Source organism: Vidua macroura, chromosome 2, assembly GCF_024509145.1.
Source record: "Vidua macroura isolate BioBank_ID:100142 chromosome 2, ASM2450914v1, whole genome shotgun sequence".
NCBI classification, from domain to species: Eukaryota; Metazoa; Chordata; class Aves; order Passeriformes; family Viduidae; genus Vidua; species Vidua macroura.
Window position 1 is genome coordinate 26,259,408 of NC_071572.1, and position 18,760 is coordinate 26,278,167.

An 18,760-nucleotide genomic window follows, 5' to 3' on the forward strand; every position below is an offset into this window, starting at 1 on the left:
TTGATCATGTATGTATCTATGGAACTGGCCTGAGAGCCCTGAGGGTACACCAGTTGCCGGCCTGAAGTATGCCCATTTTTCTGTTGTGATGAAGAAGAGAGCCACTTTTCTTGCTGTTGGATCCTTCTCTCTGTAGCACAAAGGCTGGTAATTAGACTTGTCTGAGAGATGGATGTGTGGAGCCTGTAGGATGGAGAACAGCGCAGCAGTCACAGTCTAGCAGAAAGATTATACCAATAGACCAATAAAACAACTAGCAAGAAGTAGCTTCTGGAATGCAAGCCTTGGAGATTTAATAGTACATGCATAAAACATAGCCTAGTTTTTTTCAACCAGGAAGTAAAGCTTACTGTTAAGGAAACTTTCCAGTCTGACCATTCACAAGGCTCTCTGCCTTCTTCACCTTTGTGCCCTTGATTATCCCAAAGGTTGGTAGTTCACTGACACTTGTTGCAGGCTCCCACTGAGAGTTCAGTCTCCATCTCAGTCTGCAGCTTGCCAGCCAAGCTACCTGGGTCAGATGTATTCCTCAACACTTACCAAGATCAATGCACATGTGCACATTGGGTGACCAGCACTCTCCCACCAAATTACTGCCTCGTATTAGCCAGGTCATGGGAAAAATAATTGCACTCCAAAGGGGCTCTGGGAACTTCAGATGTCATATGAACAGCAAGTGAACTACCTGTGGAAATGTAATAAGAATCAATTTATTTTGTAGTGTACTTAATAATTTTGTATTATAAGTTGACTGCTGTGCACTGATTTTTTTTTTTCTTTTTTTTTCCTAAGTCTATAGTACAGGTGGAGACGTTAGGAGAGTTTGGTGTATTCTTCACTCTCTTTCTAGTTGGTCTGGAATTTTCTCCTGAAAGATTAAGAAAGGTATTTTTTTTTATAATATCCCTGCATTAAGGGATTTAATTGCTAAATACTAAAACTGCAGATTTCAGTTATATTTTAGATTTTTACACACTCCCTACACTGGTGTAGCTTTGTACATTTTTAAAAAGACAAATATGACATTTGCTTCTGCACTTTGGAAAGAATAGAATGCATTATTTATTCAGTGCCTCAAAAAACCTACATTTACTCCCTGTTTTAGTGAAACAGTTTGATTACTAGAAAAATCTCTCACAGTTTGACAGTCCATCTCTGCTTTATTTTAACATGAAGTAATGTGCAGTTGCTGTTATGGAGTGTCAGTGATGTTTGCCATTCCTGTTACAAAAAAAATCTGAAAGTTTAAGTACTGCATATTGAATTGATAATACATACTCTACTAGCTAGTAAACTGATTAAGCAAGTATGTTAACACAATCTGGAGTATTAAATTTTGTGGCCATCAGAATTGAGCAAAAACTACAAGTTTCTTTTGGTCTTAATTTAAAAAGATAAAGTTACAAGCCAGCTAGAATTTTAATAGTGGAAAGTATGGCTACAAATATGTGAAGACTGTATATATGTAAAGAATTGCACAGTGTGATCTGTTCCTAAACTGATGGTTGTGAGTTTATGATACTAGAAAAGCTTTGATTGAAAAATGTTACAATTAATGACCATTTAGCTTAATCTGCTATTTCAAGTCCATTTGAAGTCCAAGATAAAAATCATTAATTCAAGGGTTCCTAAACTATAGTAGGTAAATTGCTGGTTCAGATTTGCTTCTGCACTAGTCTGGGGCCGGTTACTGGTATTGGTGACTGATTTTGCCGCACCCATTTTTTCCTCATCTTAGAATGACATCCAATAACTGGTCTTTCATTTGATAACTTTAATGTATTTCAACCCATACTGGACCATTTGGCCCGTAATTTGTCTGTGAGCTTTGGGAAATTCACCTGGTTTCTGGTAGGGAGTCTTTTGGGGTAGACTATCTACTCAGTGTTGTAAGTTGGGAATAGGTGATACAGCGTGACAGTCCATTATTCTGTGCCCCAGTACTACAGCCCCAAATCACACATCTTTAACTGCTTATTTGCAGTGAAAAACATTGTAACTTAGCAGTGAGAAAGGTGTCATAAGAACTTGTTTTCTTCCCAAGGTATGGAAAATATCTTTGCAAGGACCCTGCTACATGACAGTTCTGATGATTGCCTTTGGTTTACTATGGGGGCACTTGCTCCAAATTAGGCCAACACAGAGCGTCTTCATTTCCACTTGTTTGTCTTTGTCAAGCACACCACTGGTGTCCCGATTTCTTGCTGGTAGTGTTCGAGGAGATAAAGAAGGTAAATATGACTTTAAATATGGACTACTGTAGTATCTAATAAAATTTGAAAGAAGTTGATGTTGTAATATTACAAGAGAAGCTAGATAAAAAACCAAAACAAAATCCACTCTTAAGCCTGGCTTACAAACAATCATCCTTATTTAACACTGGCCAGTGTTGTGTGTATTCTTGCTAGGAAGTGTATTTGATTTGTATGTAACCAGTCCTCTTTGGGCAAAGACAGCATAGTACAACCATTGTAGTACTCTCCATTGGGAACTGACTTTACTGAGAGTCTGGAATCCTTGAACTTTTTCAGAGGTTACCAAATTAGCCTACTGCTACCTATCATCAGGGCAGAAAGGTTAATTTTAAAAATTCACATCCTTCTTCAGGAAACAGAAACCAGTTCAGATGGTCTTTTATAGCTAACAGCTCTTCAAGTAAGGACCTTCAAGGGCCATATTTCTAGCTTCTCAAACACGTTTAAATGTTTCCTTTGGAAAGTTTTGACATTGTGCTTTCTTCCACTTAAATCTCCCTCATACAAATAGTGTTAAAGTACTCTTTGCGCTCTAGAATATTCATTCTAATGCCAAAATTCAAGGTGTATATTTTACACATGCTGGCTCAAATGTGTGTCTTCAGAATAAAGCCTGTATACTCTCAGTAGAGGAATTTCACTCAATGTGTAACTAGTGCTTAAATGCTGAGCAAAGTCTATGTTTTTATTGTGCAACAGAAATTTCATATTAATGTTTTGTTTGTGTTTTAATATGTCTTCATAGATACATTTTAATTTACCTACTAATGGAGGAAAAAAAAGTCCTTAAACACCTTTGAATGACCTTCAGCCCATTAAGAGCTATATTGGGCTTCCATTTGATTAAACCTTTTCTAGATTTCTGAGCATTTGTAAGCATTCATATTTTCTGATGACTGTTTCCATGACCACTTTGCTGGTGTACAGGAGATATTGACTACAGCAGCGTACTGCTTGGCATGCTGGTGATGCAGGATGTGCAGCTTGGTTTATTTATAGCTGTCATGCCTACACTTATTCAAGCAGGAGTGAGCACATATTCCAGGTAAGAAGAAATCATTGTATGGCTCTTCCCTTTACCCCTTGCAATTAGTATGTAGATTGCCAATATGAATGTGAAAGCACTGCAATTAATGTCAATTCCATGGAAAATAGGCACTCTGTTCAGTGAGATTTCCTTTACTGTTCCTACTTGTTGTGAAGTAGAAACCTGTAGTAGCCATACAAACGTAGTTATATGAAAATAGTCTCTTTGCTATAGCTGCTTTAATCCTGTGTGGTAATTAAAATTTTCAATAAAAAGTTTGTTACTGTAAAAAAAACAAGTTAATTTCTTCGCTTACTTTATTCCCACAGGGCACGTTTTTTTCAAAGACTAAGCGATAGTATTATTGTGCCTAATGGCTTACCTTGGAGATCAGTAAATCTTTCTGAGTCAACATGGAAGTAAATTCTAGACTGTGAAAGAGGTTTCTGGGCACTCTGCAGATTGTCTTAATCTTGTTTACTAATGTATCTAAATTCCTTCCTGTTTTGAGCATTTATGGAATTAGGTATTTTCATTTGCAGGGAACTGGTTGGGAAGTATGAGAGACTTGAAAGAAACTTTTTGTTTGTTCTTCTCTTCCAGCATTTTCAAGGAAATTCTGAGAATACTGATGCTGATTGGGCAAATTCTGTTTTCTCTGGCTGCTGTTTTTCTTCTATGTCTTGGTATAAAGACTTATCTCATAGGACCGTATTACCGCAAGTTGCACACAGAAAGCAAAGGGAATAAAGAAATCCTCATTCTAGGAATAACTGCATTCACCTTCCTTATGTTAACGGTAAGCTTTTGAATTGATAAAACATTTTTATACATGTGGTAGTTTATTTCATCAGTATCACAAAAGCCATCACATTTAGTGTTATTGCATATACATGTGCCTCTGAAATTATTTGGTTTTAAATTGTTTTAAAACAACCCCCAAATGTGCAGATGTTTCCTGCATTATAGCACAGATGAGTAAGAAGAGATACAATTTGAATGTGAATCAGCTGAAACTCTGCTGTTAGCTTTTAATACAGCCAGTTTAGGAATCATGATCTGAGTTTTAATTGTAGGCTACTTCATGCATTTGAAAATCATTCAGGATGGGTTTTGAGATACTGATAATGACATTTGTGACATTTGCTCGCAAGTTGCTTCTCAATAGAAAATTCTTAATAGTGGTTGTTACTATAAAATAATTGTCTTTTTGTGTAAGAGACACATTTTGGGATGAAGTTAAGAAAGTAGAGAAATGCCTTAAAGGTTTATAGATTTTGATTAACCCTATTGGGTATAGTTAATTTTCCCCTGAATTCTCCTTTTTTGTTTCTATCTCATGTTTCAGCCTTCTCAAAAACTATACTGCTGGAGAGCAGAATGTCACAGTTGCTTGATAATGTTGTGGGTTTGACACTCCATTATACTGAATGTGCAGATTGTTACATCCCCCGAGAATAATTAAGCCAAAACGTTCCTGTGCCTGTTTTCCAGGGGTGTTTGCTTAGTTACTACAGCCCAACAGGAAAAGCTGACCTTCTTCAGGAACAAGGTTAAAAAGAAGTTAGTGAGACCGTTGCTTTAGTTAGTGACTTCTACTGTATAAGTTAAAAATTCCATTGCTCTAAACAGCTATTCATATTTCAAATGTGTCCTCTAATAAGAGAAGAAACAAAACTAGTTTCACCTTTTTATTTTCTAACAAGCAAACATTACACTTATAGAACAACTTTAATAAAAAACAGTAATGAAACCACTGAAGTTGTGTAAAATATTATGGTATCTAGAAGCAATTTTATTTTAATTAAAACCATGGCCTCCATAGAATTTGGCTTCTTAGATCCAAATTGCATTTCAAATATACACAGAGTTTGTCTACGTGACTTTACACAATACATGTGTATACACAAACGTGGTGGGGGGAAATATGTTTGAGTTTGTTGGATTTATACTGCAAACCCAGAAGGCTTCTTCAGCATTGTCAAAATCTTTCCTTTTAAAGTTGATGAATAATTTATCAAAGGGAGCGCTACAAAGGATACTGCAGGTAACTTCAGTAAACCAATTGAGATGCTTGATATTCACTGACATTTATAAATTCATTATAGTAATGGTACAAGTTATAGTTTGAACAGACAAACTTAAAAAAAAAGTAAAAAGTGCTTGTTGAATTCCATAGGTGAACAAACAAATCTTCTGGAAAACCACTCTTATAGATGGTATAGGTGCTGTACTTTGTCAGGAATACAAACATAGGATGAGTGATTGCAGTCTAAGCTGAAAAAAATGTTGCATATCTTTGGAAAGGTTAAATTAAGGTTTTTGGGTGCCAGGTAGGAAAACAATTAAACTGTTGTGGATTTTGCAATGATCTTTCTCCTCAGAAAGCCAAGCCTAAATATTGAAGGAGGTTGTATAATTAATCTGCAAACACAGAATTTTCTGTACTAGTGTAATTCTAAAAAAGCTTTTGAAACTGTAGGGGAGCAATAATCTTTCCTTAACCAAAGACAACTCTGTGGCCTCATTTAGAAAATTTGAGATACATTTTTAAATTAAAGAACTTAATTCACTTTCTAGCATTGTGAGTTACTTTGCAGGACACATTCTTTCCAATTCACAAAAAAGAGACTAGGAATGATAGGGTGTTCCTGCCTCATGCATATAGTTACTTATTACATGCTTCAGTGTTGGCTGGGTTTCTGGGGTCCAGCTCAGCTTATTCATTATTTGGATTAATGTGTAACACCAGCACATGTAATGCTCATTATATATAAACTTGATTTATTTTGCTTGGTTCCTGTGTTAGAAAAATCTCAGATGATTAAGCAAGAATTGCCATTTCCCTGCTGATAAGGGCAAAATCTGTATGGGAGAAAAGAGGGAAGGTGAGACAGAAGAGGTTCCTATACTGCAGTGTGAATAAGCAATTTTTATAGAAGGATTATCATGTCAGTTGAGGAGCGTTGAGTATGGTTGTGACTTTTGAGTATTTCTGAACTTGAGTTGCTTAGATAACACTGCAACTTGTTACACCTGCAGATATTTTAGTAAGACTTGAAGCTTAAGATACCTTTTCTGCTCCCAGTATTCTCAGAAATAATTGAATAATCTCCCTTTTATCCTTCATCTAGTTAGGCAGATCAGAGTGGGGATTGTATCAAGTGCCAATCCTGTAATAGTATAGATGACACTGAGACAAAGTTGTGCATCTTTGAATCATGTACCTTATCTTCAGTAACAAAAGTTCAGTAGATTGTTACTGTACTTCCAGCAACTCCTCTTCAAGCTTTGAGTTATGCAGATAGTGGTTTGATTGATTGATTGATTGTTTGTTTGTTTGTTTGAATTGGTGAACTGTTCTCCTGAATTGCAACATAAGGAACAAATCTAACTTAGGGTTTTAAACATGACCATTCAGGATCACTGGCCAAACTGGTAGTTGTAAGTGAAGATTTTTTCCAGGATGAGCTGAAGAATATGTCAGCCTAAGCATTCATTGGTGTAGTGTTGCTTTTTCATGTTCTATATGTACAGAAACATTACAAGGAAAATTGTTTAAAACACTGATAATGAAGTGCTGTATTGGAAACCTGCAGGACAACAGTAGTCAATTTTATTGTTTTTAAAAACTGAAATTGTGGAATATTTTAAGGGAAATGGAAAAATATAAAATCTGACCTGACAAGAAGGACAGCAGTTACATTTACATGTTCATAGGTCTGTGCATGCACATGGGGCAAAAGTGGCTTCTAGTTTCACTGCCTGATGGTTGACCTGGGATGCTGGCAGCAAGTGGAGGCAAATTGCCAGTTTGCTTTATATACTGAAAAGAAAATACAGTGATGTTATTGCAGTACTTTACATCTGAAAATGTGCAAGGTTTTTGTGCAGTGTCTTATGGATATTGTTACTAGTATTGGAATATCATTCTTTGCTTGCCTGAAGTACTTCTCAATGGCTTATAAACTGCTTATGAACTCTTTTCTATCAATTAAAAGAAGATTAAGGAAGAACTGTAATCTCAAATATTTTAGTTAATTATATCATAAAATACAGTTGAGATAGAGTTTTTATAAGGTTCACTTAAAATTGTTTCAATTTCCATTACAGCTTCACTTTCTTGAAATGCAAGCTTAAAATTCACCTCTTTACTCTTGAGTTACTTTTAAGTTACTAAAGCCTAAAATTTGAATACTTTTATTTCCACCAAAATTTTATTTAATTTTACTGGCTTACCATACTTATTAAGCTTCTGTGATGATTAAAGAGTAGCAATAAGACATCATTAGAGAATATAAGCAAAACAACTGCTGAACAGATGGTTGAGATTCGCCCAGAACATGTTATAGCAGTAATGTTTCTTTCTTTCTTTATTGACGTGGTGGAACATTGCAACATAAAAATCCAATATTCTAGTGAAAGCACAGCAATCCTTTCTGAATTGGTGTAAAATGGGACCCTTGAATACAACTGAAAACTAAGTTATGCTGAGAAAAACATGTGAATTGACAAAGTTTTTCATGTAATTTTGACTGAAAAAGCTTTCTGTAATGTAAGAGTTGAGAAGAGGATAGTGCAAAGCACAGGGATTAATAATGGCTAAAGCCCTGTTGGTATAGGCTGAACATTAGAAGTGATGCAAGCAGAGAGGGAATACAAAATGCTCAATACTCTCCAGGTTTTGCTTATGTAAAAAACTCTGCTGTGAATGCCTTCCTGCCAGTAAAAGAAGTCCTCTCCAGTATGTGTGTGCACATGTGCCCAAACATTATATATAATAAGCCCTGATGCTACAGTTTTAGCTGAGGAAATGTGTCCACTTGTAGGTAATACTATGGGACAACCAGCAACCAAAATGGGAATTGTAAAAAGAATTTCTATATAAAGCTATATATAAAAGGTTGGACTCAATGATCTCAAAGGTCTTTTCTAACCTAGTTGATTCTGTAAATATGTAGAACAAATTGGAGGAGGGTCTTAAGAAGATGATGTAATTTTTGGTTCTTTTCTTGCTCTCTGATAACACTTTACACTTTTCTGTATGTAGAGTGACGTATGAATTTTGTAGAGCTGAAGTTGCGTAGTACCCAGAGACTAGACAAGAAACAGTAAAATTTGCCTGTTGTTTTACCAGGCCCTTGAGCTTATACTTGGCTTGCTGTAAATGGAAGGAATGCAATTCAGTTTTTATGCTGTGGGAACAAATTCCCAGTTAGACATGCAGTTTGCTCCAGTTATGTCTGATGCTTTCTGAACAAACATCTTTCTTTCACATTCAAATTGCTCCTTGCTTGAAGAGTGATTCTCACAACAGTGCAGTATCATGCAATTCTAGTACAAGATATGCTGCATGTCTTCCTTTATGGTAACCTAATCCTGTCCAAGGGAATGTTTAAAATAGTAGCTATAAAAATTTTGATGTAGAGCTCTGTTGCAGTTGATACCACTTAAGTATGGGAAGATTACAGCTGAGTAGTAAAAATAATTCCAACTTTATTTGAATAGGCTGTATTGGATCTTAATCATCCACAAGAGGCTGTGACTTTTAAAACAACTAATGTATGTTGAGAAGAACTTAAGTGTTTCCTATTCATAACTGTTTCCTTGATTTTATTCATCTCTTGGTGATTTTAAAGTCCTTCATGTACATATTGCCTTCTTCCCTCTTACAATTTCAAATTGTTCTAAAAACGCTGAAATTCCTTTTGTTTTAAAATGAGAATTACACTACCTTTTTTGCTTTGCATGATCAGCAACTAATTATATTAGTTGACAGAACCAATTTATTACCTTAAATATCCTGCAATAAATTAGAGAGTGTTACCACAAATACAGTTATGTGATGGGCATTCAGACATTATTACTTCAACACACAAAGGTCTTGAGGGTTATTTTCAGGTGCCATCTTATGCATAGTGTGGAGACTTATTTATTTTCTTTTGCACTCCTCCATTAATTTCACGTTGCCTGAGTTTTTGTTTAATATCTTACATTAAAACACCATTCAAGATACAATGAATGGTGTCCATAAATGTACTATAGTGTATTCTTCTTTAATCTAAGTTAGAATAAAACTAAGTCACTGGTTTTAAATGTTCTATTAATATTAATAACATTGCCCTTTCTCAGTAAGATGACCATCTGCAGCTGCATGATTTTGAAGTAATTATTTTAAAACATACTTTATACCATACCATACATTAGAAGTGCAGTTTGCTTTTTTTTAGTGTTCCAAGCATTGCCTTAAGCAGTTGCTTTGTGTTTTTAGTCTCTTTACCTGTTTCATCTCTTCTTCTAGTACTGCATTAAAATATTAAAAAAGAATGAAGCAGTCTGAATTCTTTCAAGTAGTCATTGTGCTTAAATGAATCCCTGTTCAGTAAAGCACATAGGCACATTGGAATCAAATTTACAATAATAAAATGTGATTTATGCCAGGGACTTCTCCTAGCTAGATTGAGACTATTCTCCCAAATATAAGCTTAGATTTTAATTTTTTCCCCTCTTGTTTGAGAGCTGGAAAATACCTTGTTCTTAGGCTTTATTTCACAGCCTCGATGTATTATGTAATCCTGACTCCAAAGCTGTCATAGTCTCTCTCTGACTTGTGATATCAGATGCTGTCCATAATGGTCACACAAAACATTGCAGTGTAGATTAAGAAATTTATTTTTGGTTTTGTGGGAACAGAGGTAACATAAAGGGAGAAACTAGATTTGTGAGTCTTCAGTATAAATAAAATAGTGCAGAACATTGAAATACATACATGGAATTCTGTTTGTTGTTGAACTTGCATAAAGACATAGTAATTTCCTGCATTTGGTATAAAGTTTTATAGTTTCACTTTGAAATGGTATATAAAGTCACTCAGCAGTAGATTCTCTGTTATTCCTTAACAGATCACAGAGCTGTTGGATGTTTCAATGGAGCTGGGATGCTTCTTAGCTGGAGCTCTGATCTCTTCTCAGGGTCACATGGTTACTGAGGAGATTATGTGCTGTATTGAACCAATACGTGACTTTCTTGCCATCATTTTCTTTGCATCTATAGGTAACTTCCAAGAAATCTTACTTTAAAATATTTGATACTTATATGTAATATTAAATAATGTTAAATCTATACTATATAAAATATATATAATATATAAAAATATTGCTTACAATGTGGGTGAAGAGAAAAAAATCGTGTCTACAATGTGAGGGGAGGAGATAGATTTTATTTTGTTAAAATACTGTACTGTTAATTGACCACAACATTGGTTTGCCTTTGCTACTACTTTAAATGTAACATTCCGTTTCAGAAGCCATTTCGATGTTGTACTCCCAAGTCTTGGTTTAGTGTCAGTTTTTCAATGTTAATTCTGAAATCATCCTATTTAAAACATGTAACTAAATATTTTAAGATAAAACGGCCTTGGTTTGGTTGTTGATACATTGGAGTTTTTTTTGAATGTTCTCTTGTCTTTCCAGCAGCTGTATATGTTATTTATACTAAAATTGTACTACTATTTGAGTCAATGGATGAGTAGATTTCAGATTTTTGTGACTTGGTTTTCTCTAGAAGCAGAATGTCATAATATAATTTTGTATAGCTTGTTCCTTTAGAAATTTAGTTGGGAGGGTGTGATCTGCATGTTCTTAATGCAGGGAAAAAATAATTGAAAGAAGATTTATCTCAGACACTACTTGAATGCCAGCTAAAATGCAGCATTGAGGTATAAGATGAGGGAGTAACTCATCATGCTTGATATCCAAAAGGAGTTGACTCAGAATACTTACAGTAATTCAGTAACCTCCTTTTGAACTGCTGCATTCTCTGGCTGTCTGTACGTGCCCCAATACGCTCTGTCTAAAGGAGACTGGAACACGTTACCGCGGCGCTCGGCTACAGTGGGTGAGGAGGCAGCCCTGTGAAAGCGCTGCCTCTCCCTGTGGGTTGTACAGGAGGTGCGTGTCCCTATGCTGGGGACATTGCAGTGTCTAAGAGGGGGTTTGGATGTGGCCTGGTGCACCAACCCAACCTCCTTCAACCCATGTTTACTCAGAAAGTCCTAGGGTTTGGGCTTGGATTTTTTCAACACCACCCTTGGTTTTTCTTCTGCTGTTATTTCAATTTTTTAATTGTTCTTTTTATCTCCACATATTTATTCAGATAACGGTAAAGTCCCATCAGCAGCATACTTGTAATGCTTTTCCTTATTATATACCTGTTTGATACTCATTGTTTCTTAACAGAAACTAAAACTGGTGGCTGTCAAAACAAAAATGAAATAGCTATGCTTGCCAGTCTTAATTTTATTTTAATTTTTTTTTTAATCCAGTCCATGATAATACCTTCTGGTGATGAGTCAGATTACTTAGTAATAAATATGTTTATTTGAACAACTTATTTTTTAATAATGGGAGGAAAGTGATGAGCTCTGATGAAACTTGGGCTCATGTAACTGACAGGCTTGCATGAGTAATTGCTAAATGCTTACAGATGTAAGTTGTTTATGTGTTTCAGTAAAGATGGTGATGGAATGGATAGTGTTATCAGGAATACAAAGCATGATAAGTGATTATAAGCCCAAAGTGAATTTTACAAGGGACTGAACAAAAATACTGTCCTACACTCTCGTGGCTGCATAAATGAAGACTAGAGATAAGACTTTTCTAGAGTAAAATAAAATAGCAAGACCTCAGTTGGCATGCTAACAGCATTCCATACAGCCTATATTTTACTCTAAGGAAATTATTTTAGTCATTCTGCTACAGAATGACTAAAAAAAATCCTTCTAACAAATGTTGTCATAATTGCAAGAAAGAGTAAAAAGAAAATTGTGTAACAAATTGGTGTGATTTTATAGAAAATGAGTGTTATTCCTGCCTCAGAAGAAAATCAGCTAAAAAATCAGAACTATGTTATAGGCCTCTGACAAAATGTGATAATGCTTGCTTGTTTAAAAAACCAACCAACAACAAACCCCCCCCCCCAACCAGACAAAAAAAGAAGACCCAAAACCCTAAAAACCCGCCACCCTCAAAGAAAATCCCCTTCCTTCCCAAAAAAAAGTTAGCCATCACTCCCCCCTTTACTTTTAATTACTTTTAAATTTTGTGCTTAACAGTAAATTCTGTGACAAGGAGGTAGGTTTTAAAAGGAGTGATGTGATGTTGCAAAGAAAACCTGAGAAAACCAAAAACTATTCCTTAATTTTTCTTCTTACTAGATTTCTTTTTAAAGACTTCTTGCTTGCTCTCTACCTACATATGTACATATGCAAATTATGTATAAATATATAGAGATTTACTGTGTAAAATTATGTAAAAGCCACAGGGAAAGATTCTTCCTCCCTGCTTAAAGAGAAGGTTTGTTTGTTACTATATGCAGCAAGCACATTATAGAGAGCAGAAACACTTGAGCTCCTGAGGAACACCACTGCAGTAGTATCATTTCTGGTCCCTTTAGAATAAAGGCACAAATGGAAAATACTATCTTAATTGAAAAGTGACTGTAAGTATGCCATTTGGAAAAGTTCATTCCTATTTTGCTTGTCTGAAATGCCTGCTTTTCTGTTCTTACTACAGAAATCCTTCTGGCGCCTAAAAGCTGAGCTGAATATTACTTGTTCATGTAATATCCTTAGCAGGACCTGCCTTTAGCTTGACCTGTGCAGTGGTACTGCTTTCAAATTTGCACTTGGGTGCATTTGTGGGAATAATGCACCTTTGCAGTTAGGCATTAACAGGTGCACTTTGAGTTACTCTCTGTCTGTACTTTCATTGAGGCCTCTGGGTGTTCTTCAAGGTTCCTGGCACTCTTTATGCCGCCTGCTGAAGTTAGAGAGTTTCTGTTAGGTTGTGTCCTTACTGGTAGTTTTGAGAGAACATCTTGACCAACCCCTTAGAGCCACATTTTGCGCACTTTCCTTCTCATTTCTGTTTTTGTACCTAGTGCACAGATCATTACCCATACATCATTTGATTTTGTTTTGATTACTTTTTGGAAGGATGGAAGGCATCTTTGCATGGACTGTTTGACTGTTTTAAAAAAAGCTCCATTTCTTTTTTAGTCTACATGTGGAGTATAGAGGTTGAAACTGGGCATCAAGACCCTCTCTGCCACTGGTGAGGTAACAGATTACTTCCACTGACTGACAAGTTGTGTGTTCTCAATGTGCTCTACAGATGTACCCGCCTGCCAGGTTCCATGTTTCCCTTCTGGGTAACTCCTGTGATCAGTGTTGGACCTTGAATACAAGATGCTGAAAACCCTTTAACGGCTCAGTCTTTTTCTTCAGAAGATGGGTGATGCTGACACTCCCAGCACCGCCACTGTCCAGAACAAACATGCACACAAGGATTGTCCAATGAGCCTCTTTACACTTCTGTTGAATCTGAGAAAATCAAAGAAGATCCCAACTGGAATTTGTTAGGTGGCATGCATCACCATCTCCTTATCCATCTGCACTACTGCTTTGTTTTTCTGCATGGAGTACAATGAAACTTGGAGGTTTCATGTTCTCAGAACTGACAACAGAGTCAAAAGGACTTTTGGAGTCCTTTGGAGTCCTTGGAGTCCTTTTGGAGGACTTTCCCCTTTGGAGAAAGATTAAGAAGATTGGCTTTCCCCTCTGATGCTTAATGATCTAGCCAGGGCTGTAGTATTTATTGCATTTGCAGGCTATGATCTTAGGACTCTTAGTAGACACAGCATCTCGATGCATAGCTAATGTGATTTTTCTGACTGATGTCTTGTCTTGAGGAGGTGTCAGAATTAATTCTACTGGCTCCAGTTTGACCCACAGAGTTCTGATTTTTGTACTCTTGTTTGCCATCAAGGATCTCGAAGATTGCTTTTTTGATGTTGGATCTAACCAGGATGTGGTCAAGACGTCTGAATCTCCATATGCTGTTTAGAAGCTATCCATCAGATTGGTAGAATCTCTGTAATTGAGGAAAGAGGGAGTTTACTTGTTAAGAAAAAAGTACTTTTAAAAAGATCATGAAAAGTCTTGCCTGTAATTGTCCACAGAACACATAGCAACTTCTGTGAGTGAACTGTGCTTTTTGGCTTGACAGTGATGCACACCAAGGCCTCTGTTCCAGCTCTTTGTGAGCACTGCTTGGAGCTGAACGTCTGGTAGTTTGTGGTCAACTCTGTAAAAGTGTACCTAAGTGTTATCCTAGCTGTTGACTGCTGGCCAGTGTGACATGTGCTGATGACACTGCTGAAGTTTTTGAGTTATTTGAAGTGTTTTTTCCATGTTAGAGAATGATTTCAAAGTTACTTCTGAGCTTAGTCGAAGTCTGATCAAAACTATTACAATAATTGGCCATATTCATGCACCGTCTGCCTATGAAATTAATGTTTCTGATGGTGTTTGTGTTGTCAGGAAGGCGCCATGTGCTTGCATAGAAGTCTGATAGCACTTCTGACCTTATCCTGGGTTTCCATCTAGGAATGGGGCAAAGGTCTGTACTGACCATAAAAATACCTTATGATGGGATTTATTTCATCCAAAAAAAGTCTGGTTTCTGTCATGTTGATTTGTCTGCTCAGAATAGCGTATGTGACAGGTTTAGGCTTGTTTTCATCTTGCAAACACTGTCCTCCAAAGAACTGGTATAGAAATCAGCTGTAGTTTGTACTTCAGCTCTTTGGAATATGGCAATAATCTCCACACTGGGCAGCTGTTCAAATGGACTTCAGACTGCCTGTGTGCTCCAGAATTGAGCACACCAGTAGTGATGAGAGCACTAGGCTTTATTTATAGCCTCTCTTGGAAACCTTCAGTTCTAGATCTGGCAGAATTGTCCCTCTTATCAAACATACCATTGCTGTATTTCTCTAATTGCTTTTCATGTATTTTCTGAGGTCAGCCTAAAGGTGAAGGAGCACTGTGCATGTGATATTGCAGTGAAACCACTTGCTTCTTCCACATGCATCTGTGCATATATGTGGATTTCTTTTTTTGGTGCGGTTTTGGTCTCTTATTCTTTTGTATCTCCTCTTACTTTGATAGTCTTTTGCATTTGCGCTTCAGTAGTTGGAAGGAAATTAAGAAATAAAACAGGGTGTGTGCATGCTGACTGGGTGGCACCTGTGTAAAGATCTCTGATGTAATTGAAGAAGGTTTCCATTAGCAATTGAATGTGCATCCAGACAAAGCCCTGTGAAGTTACTGTAACTCTGGAAGAGATGACAACTCTTGGTCCTCTACAGCTCATCTGGATCTGCAGCACTACAGGGAGGGAAAATTAGTGGAATCTTGTCCTGCATTAAAATAAGAAGTTACTTACAGCATTGATTTACATGCCTTATGCTTTAGAAAGCTAAATTCTTGTCCTTCATCAGAAATAACTGGGTTGGAGAAATGCCAGCTATTATGAATTTCTCCAGAACACCACCATTATTTTGATTTCACTTTTTAGAAGCTTTTATGAAAAAGGAATGAGCTTCCGAAGATAACGCAGTTATGTTTGCCTGCAGCAGTTCTGCATACTTCAGGAGATAAAAATGGGCTTAGTTCTAAGATGATTCTTCAGTGACTCTAGGACTTCTCCAACAAATACTTCTTTTTCTTATGTTTAATATTTGCAGGATTTGGTTTTATGTTTCTGAATTCTTTGTGGTTCTTGTTACCTTTCTTTATATAATTACCAAGTTAAAATGACCAAATATTGCAAAAAAACCCAAAGACAATCCATTCCAACAAAAGTAACCCTATCAACATCATAGCAATGGGTTTTTCTGTAATTCCTTAATTGTTAGACTGTGCTCAAGGGTTTATGGCTTTACCTGATTCCAGTCTTAAGTGACTTTTCAAGTTCAGATGACTTTCAGAGTTTGGAAGTGAAAGTCGTAGAATGAAAACACTTTGGATTTCAGTTGTAGCTATAGTCTGTGCAAATACTGAGTATCATGTTCCTCCCACTGTGACAGTCCATTACCATACTATAAAAAAGTTAAATGACCAGCAAAATATTAGAATGACTGTGCATAACAATGGAATTATTTTCTTGCAGGATTTTTATAGCTTTCATTAAATATGTGTTTCAGTTCAGATTTTGTATTGTTGACTGGTGTGGAAGACAGAAAACTTTAGAAATTAAAGTGCTTGTGCATCAGTCATATGCAACGTAATTCAGTTGGGAATATTGCCTGTGCTAAACTTCCCCAAAGGAAAAAAGGGGTGGATATTGTGGGACATGCTTTTGTGATTAGCTAGATAGTTAGGGCTTTAGTGATCAAGTGGTTGGTAGTAAGTTAAGGATTTTTGTTTGATTTGTTTTGAGAATACAGTCCTGCAATTAAATTTATTATTAACCCAGAAAATTACCATAGTAAGATATTGGCCTCTAACTGTGCAATATTGTTTTCTTTCCTTCTAGGACTTCATGTTTTTCCCACTTTTGTAATATATGAGCTCACAGTCTTGCTATTCCTTACATTGTCTGTCGTCATAATGAAGGTATTTTCTTTTATGCTTTTTAAAAATATTTTAATCTTCATTAATCTAAATAATCTTTGTGCTGCATGCCCTAAAGACAATTTGTGCAAGAACTGAATATTTGATATAACAGAGAATATTACTGTAAATGTGTATTTGGAGGAATGATACTGATTAGAATACAGTTTGATACAATATTCTTCAGGTATTTAAAAAGAAAATTATTTAATGTTAAAAGTAAATTGCACAATGCAAAGCATCTATTTCTCAAGCTTGGGATTTGTGATAGTTATCAAGTGTTTCATTATAGTAAAGAAGATGCTACTTTTTACTGTGCAATGTATGTTTGCCACTTATGACATGAATACAGAAGACACACTTAGAAGTCCATTATTTTATGTTATGTTCAAAATTATTATATTTGATGCTATGTATCTTACAGAGATAGTACTATTTTGTTTATTGCACTTTTTTATTTAAACAAACAAACCCCCAGTAATGCAAAAAACCCTGTTTTTAAAGTTTGTCTTGGCAGTGCTTGTCCTTTCTTTGATTCTTCCAAAGACCAGCCAATATATCAAGTGGATTGTCTCAGCAGGACTGGCACAAGTCAGTGAATTCTCTTTTGTTCTGGGAAGTAGAGCACGCAGAGCAGGGATCATATCTCGGGAGGTAAGCTCTTCTGTGGTTATTAACTTCATTTTTTGCACCTGAATAACTTGCACTTTAATACAAAATCCCAGTATTTGAAATACCAATGCACTCCAATTTTGTGGCGCCTCTCAACTGTTAAAAAAGTAGAATCAACCCATACAAATTGGATACTTGTATGTCCCTGACAGGGTTCTTAGTGCTGGTTCTCACTTGTTTCATATTGTACCTTAGTATTTTAAATAGCTTAGTTATAAATGCTTTACCTTAACTTCTCTCACTTACAACTTAATTATGTGAACAGTGAGTTGCAGATAAAGACTGAGAAACCTTTGCTTTTAAAATCTTGATACAACTATTGAAAGAGGTATAGGAGTGTACAATACAGAGAGAATATAGGATTTGAAGAAGGAATTACCAGTAAATAAGAACTGGAGAGCAGATATTGTGAAAATTGCCTTAACATTTAAACAAGCAAATACACTTGCAATCGCTTTAACCTGTAAAGCTTGTTCATTTTAAATCCTCCACAGAAGAAACAACCAATGTTTTTGGTAGTCATGAAAAAAGTCCCCTGGGAAAGAAGCCTTAAACTTAGTTTTAGTGTGAACCTGTGAGAATGTTACTTTTTTTTGGAAGATTAAAGTCTGATTTACGAAATTAGGTAAATTATGGCTATGGAGATACAGGAACTGACCTCACTTTCTAGTACTAGCTGCTTTATCCTCTGTGCTTCTGCTCACAAAAAAATGCTCTCCTGGTGCTCGGAGGTTTTCATTTTCATTGAGCAAGTGGACTGCATAGTGTTGGAACCAATTCCAAATAAAGCTCATGTAAAAAACTTTCACAATGCTGTTCACTTGTAGGTAAAGGTGGTTAACTTTCATGTTCACTCCTTCATATAATTAAGAGTTACAAATATTGCATGTTTGCATAGAGTTTCAAGATATCTATATGTGATCACAGAACCAGTTTAGGGGCCCACCCACTGAGCTTGGAAGCTTTTAGGCTTTCATTTTTTTTCTGCTCTCACATGATTATCTAATATATAGGTTTGTATACCTCTGAAATTTCCTAAACTCATTCTTTTGCTTGAGACCTCAAAACTACTTCCTGCCACTGTGTAGTTAGGATATTTTTTTTTTTTCAGAAGATGTACAGTATGACTTAAAGGGATTTATGTTTGCTTTTTTTCTGTTGATAAGAGAACTAGCAGTGAGCTTTGCCATTATATTGCTAAACCAGAATGGTTTAGAGTGGTAGTGGTGGGGTTTTTTATTTGCTTGATTGATTGGGGGTCTTTTTGGTTTTGGGGATTTTTTTTGTTTTGGGAATTTTGTTTGGGGAATTTTTTGTTTTGGTTTTTAAATAAGGTGATAATTGGCTTTT

At 36.0% G+C, this 18,760-nt stretch overlaps 1 protein-coding gene across 3 annotated transcripts in view; it reads left to right on the forward strand.

Moving 5' to 3' along the window:
• The window catches only part of TMCO3 (transmembrane and coiled-coil domains 3), a 34,322-nt gene that overhangs the window by 13,001 nt on the left and 2,561 nt on the right, over positions 1 to 18,760 (forward strand). Inside the window, exons 6-12 of one of the 3 annotated variants that reach the window (XM_053971820.1) lie at positions 793 to 885; positions 2,045 to 2,231; positions 3,183 to 3,300; positions 3,886 to 4,081; positions 10,185 to 10,335; positions 16,662 to 16,741; positions 17,243 to 17,392. In XM_053971820.1, coding sequence (XP_053827795.1) covers positions 793 to 885; positions 2,045 to 2,231; positions 3,183 to 3,300; positions 3,886 to 4,081; positions 10,185 to 10,335; positions 16,662 to 16,741; positions 17,243 to 17,392 — 975 coding nt within the window. Of the gene's footprint in view, positions 1 to 792; positions 886 to 2,044; positions 2,232 to 3,182; positions 3,301 to 3,885; positions 4,082 to 4,630; positions 5,017 to 10,184; positions 10,336 to 16,661; positions 16,742 to 17,242; positions 17,393 to 18,760 lie in introns of those variants that run through there. The other 2 variants (XR_008435981.1, XM_053971821.1) reach the window with 2 other exon arrangements.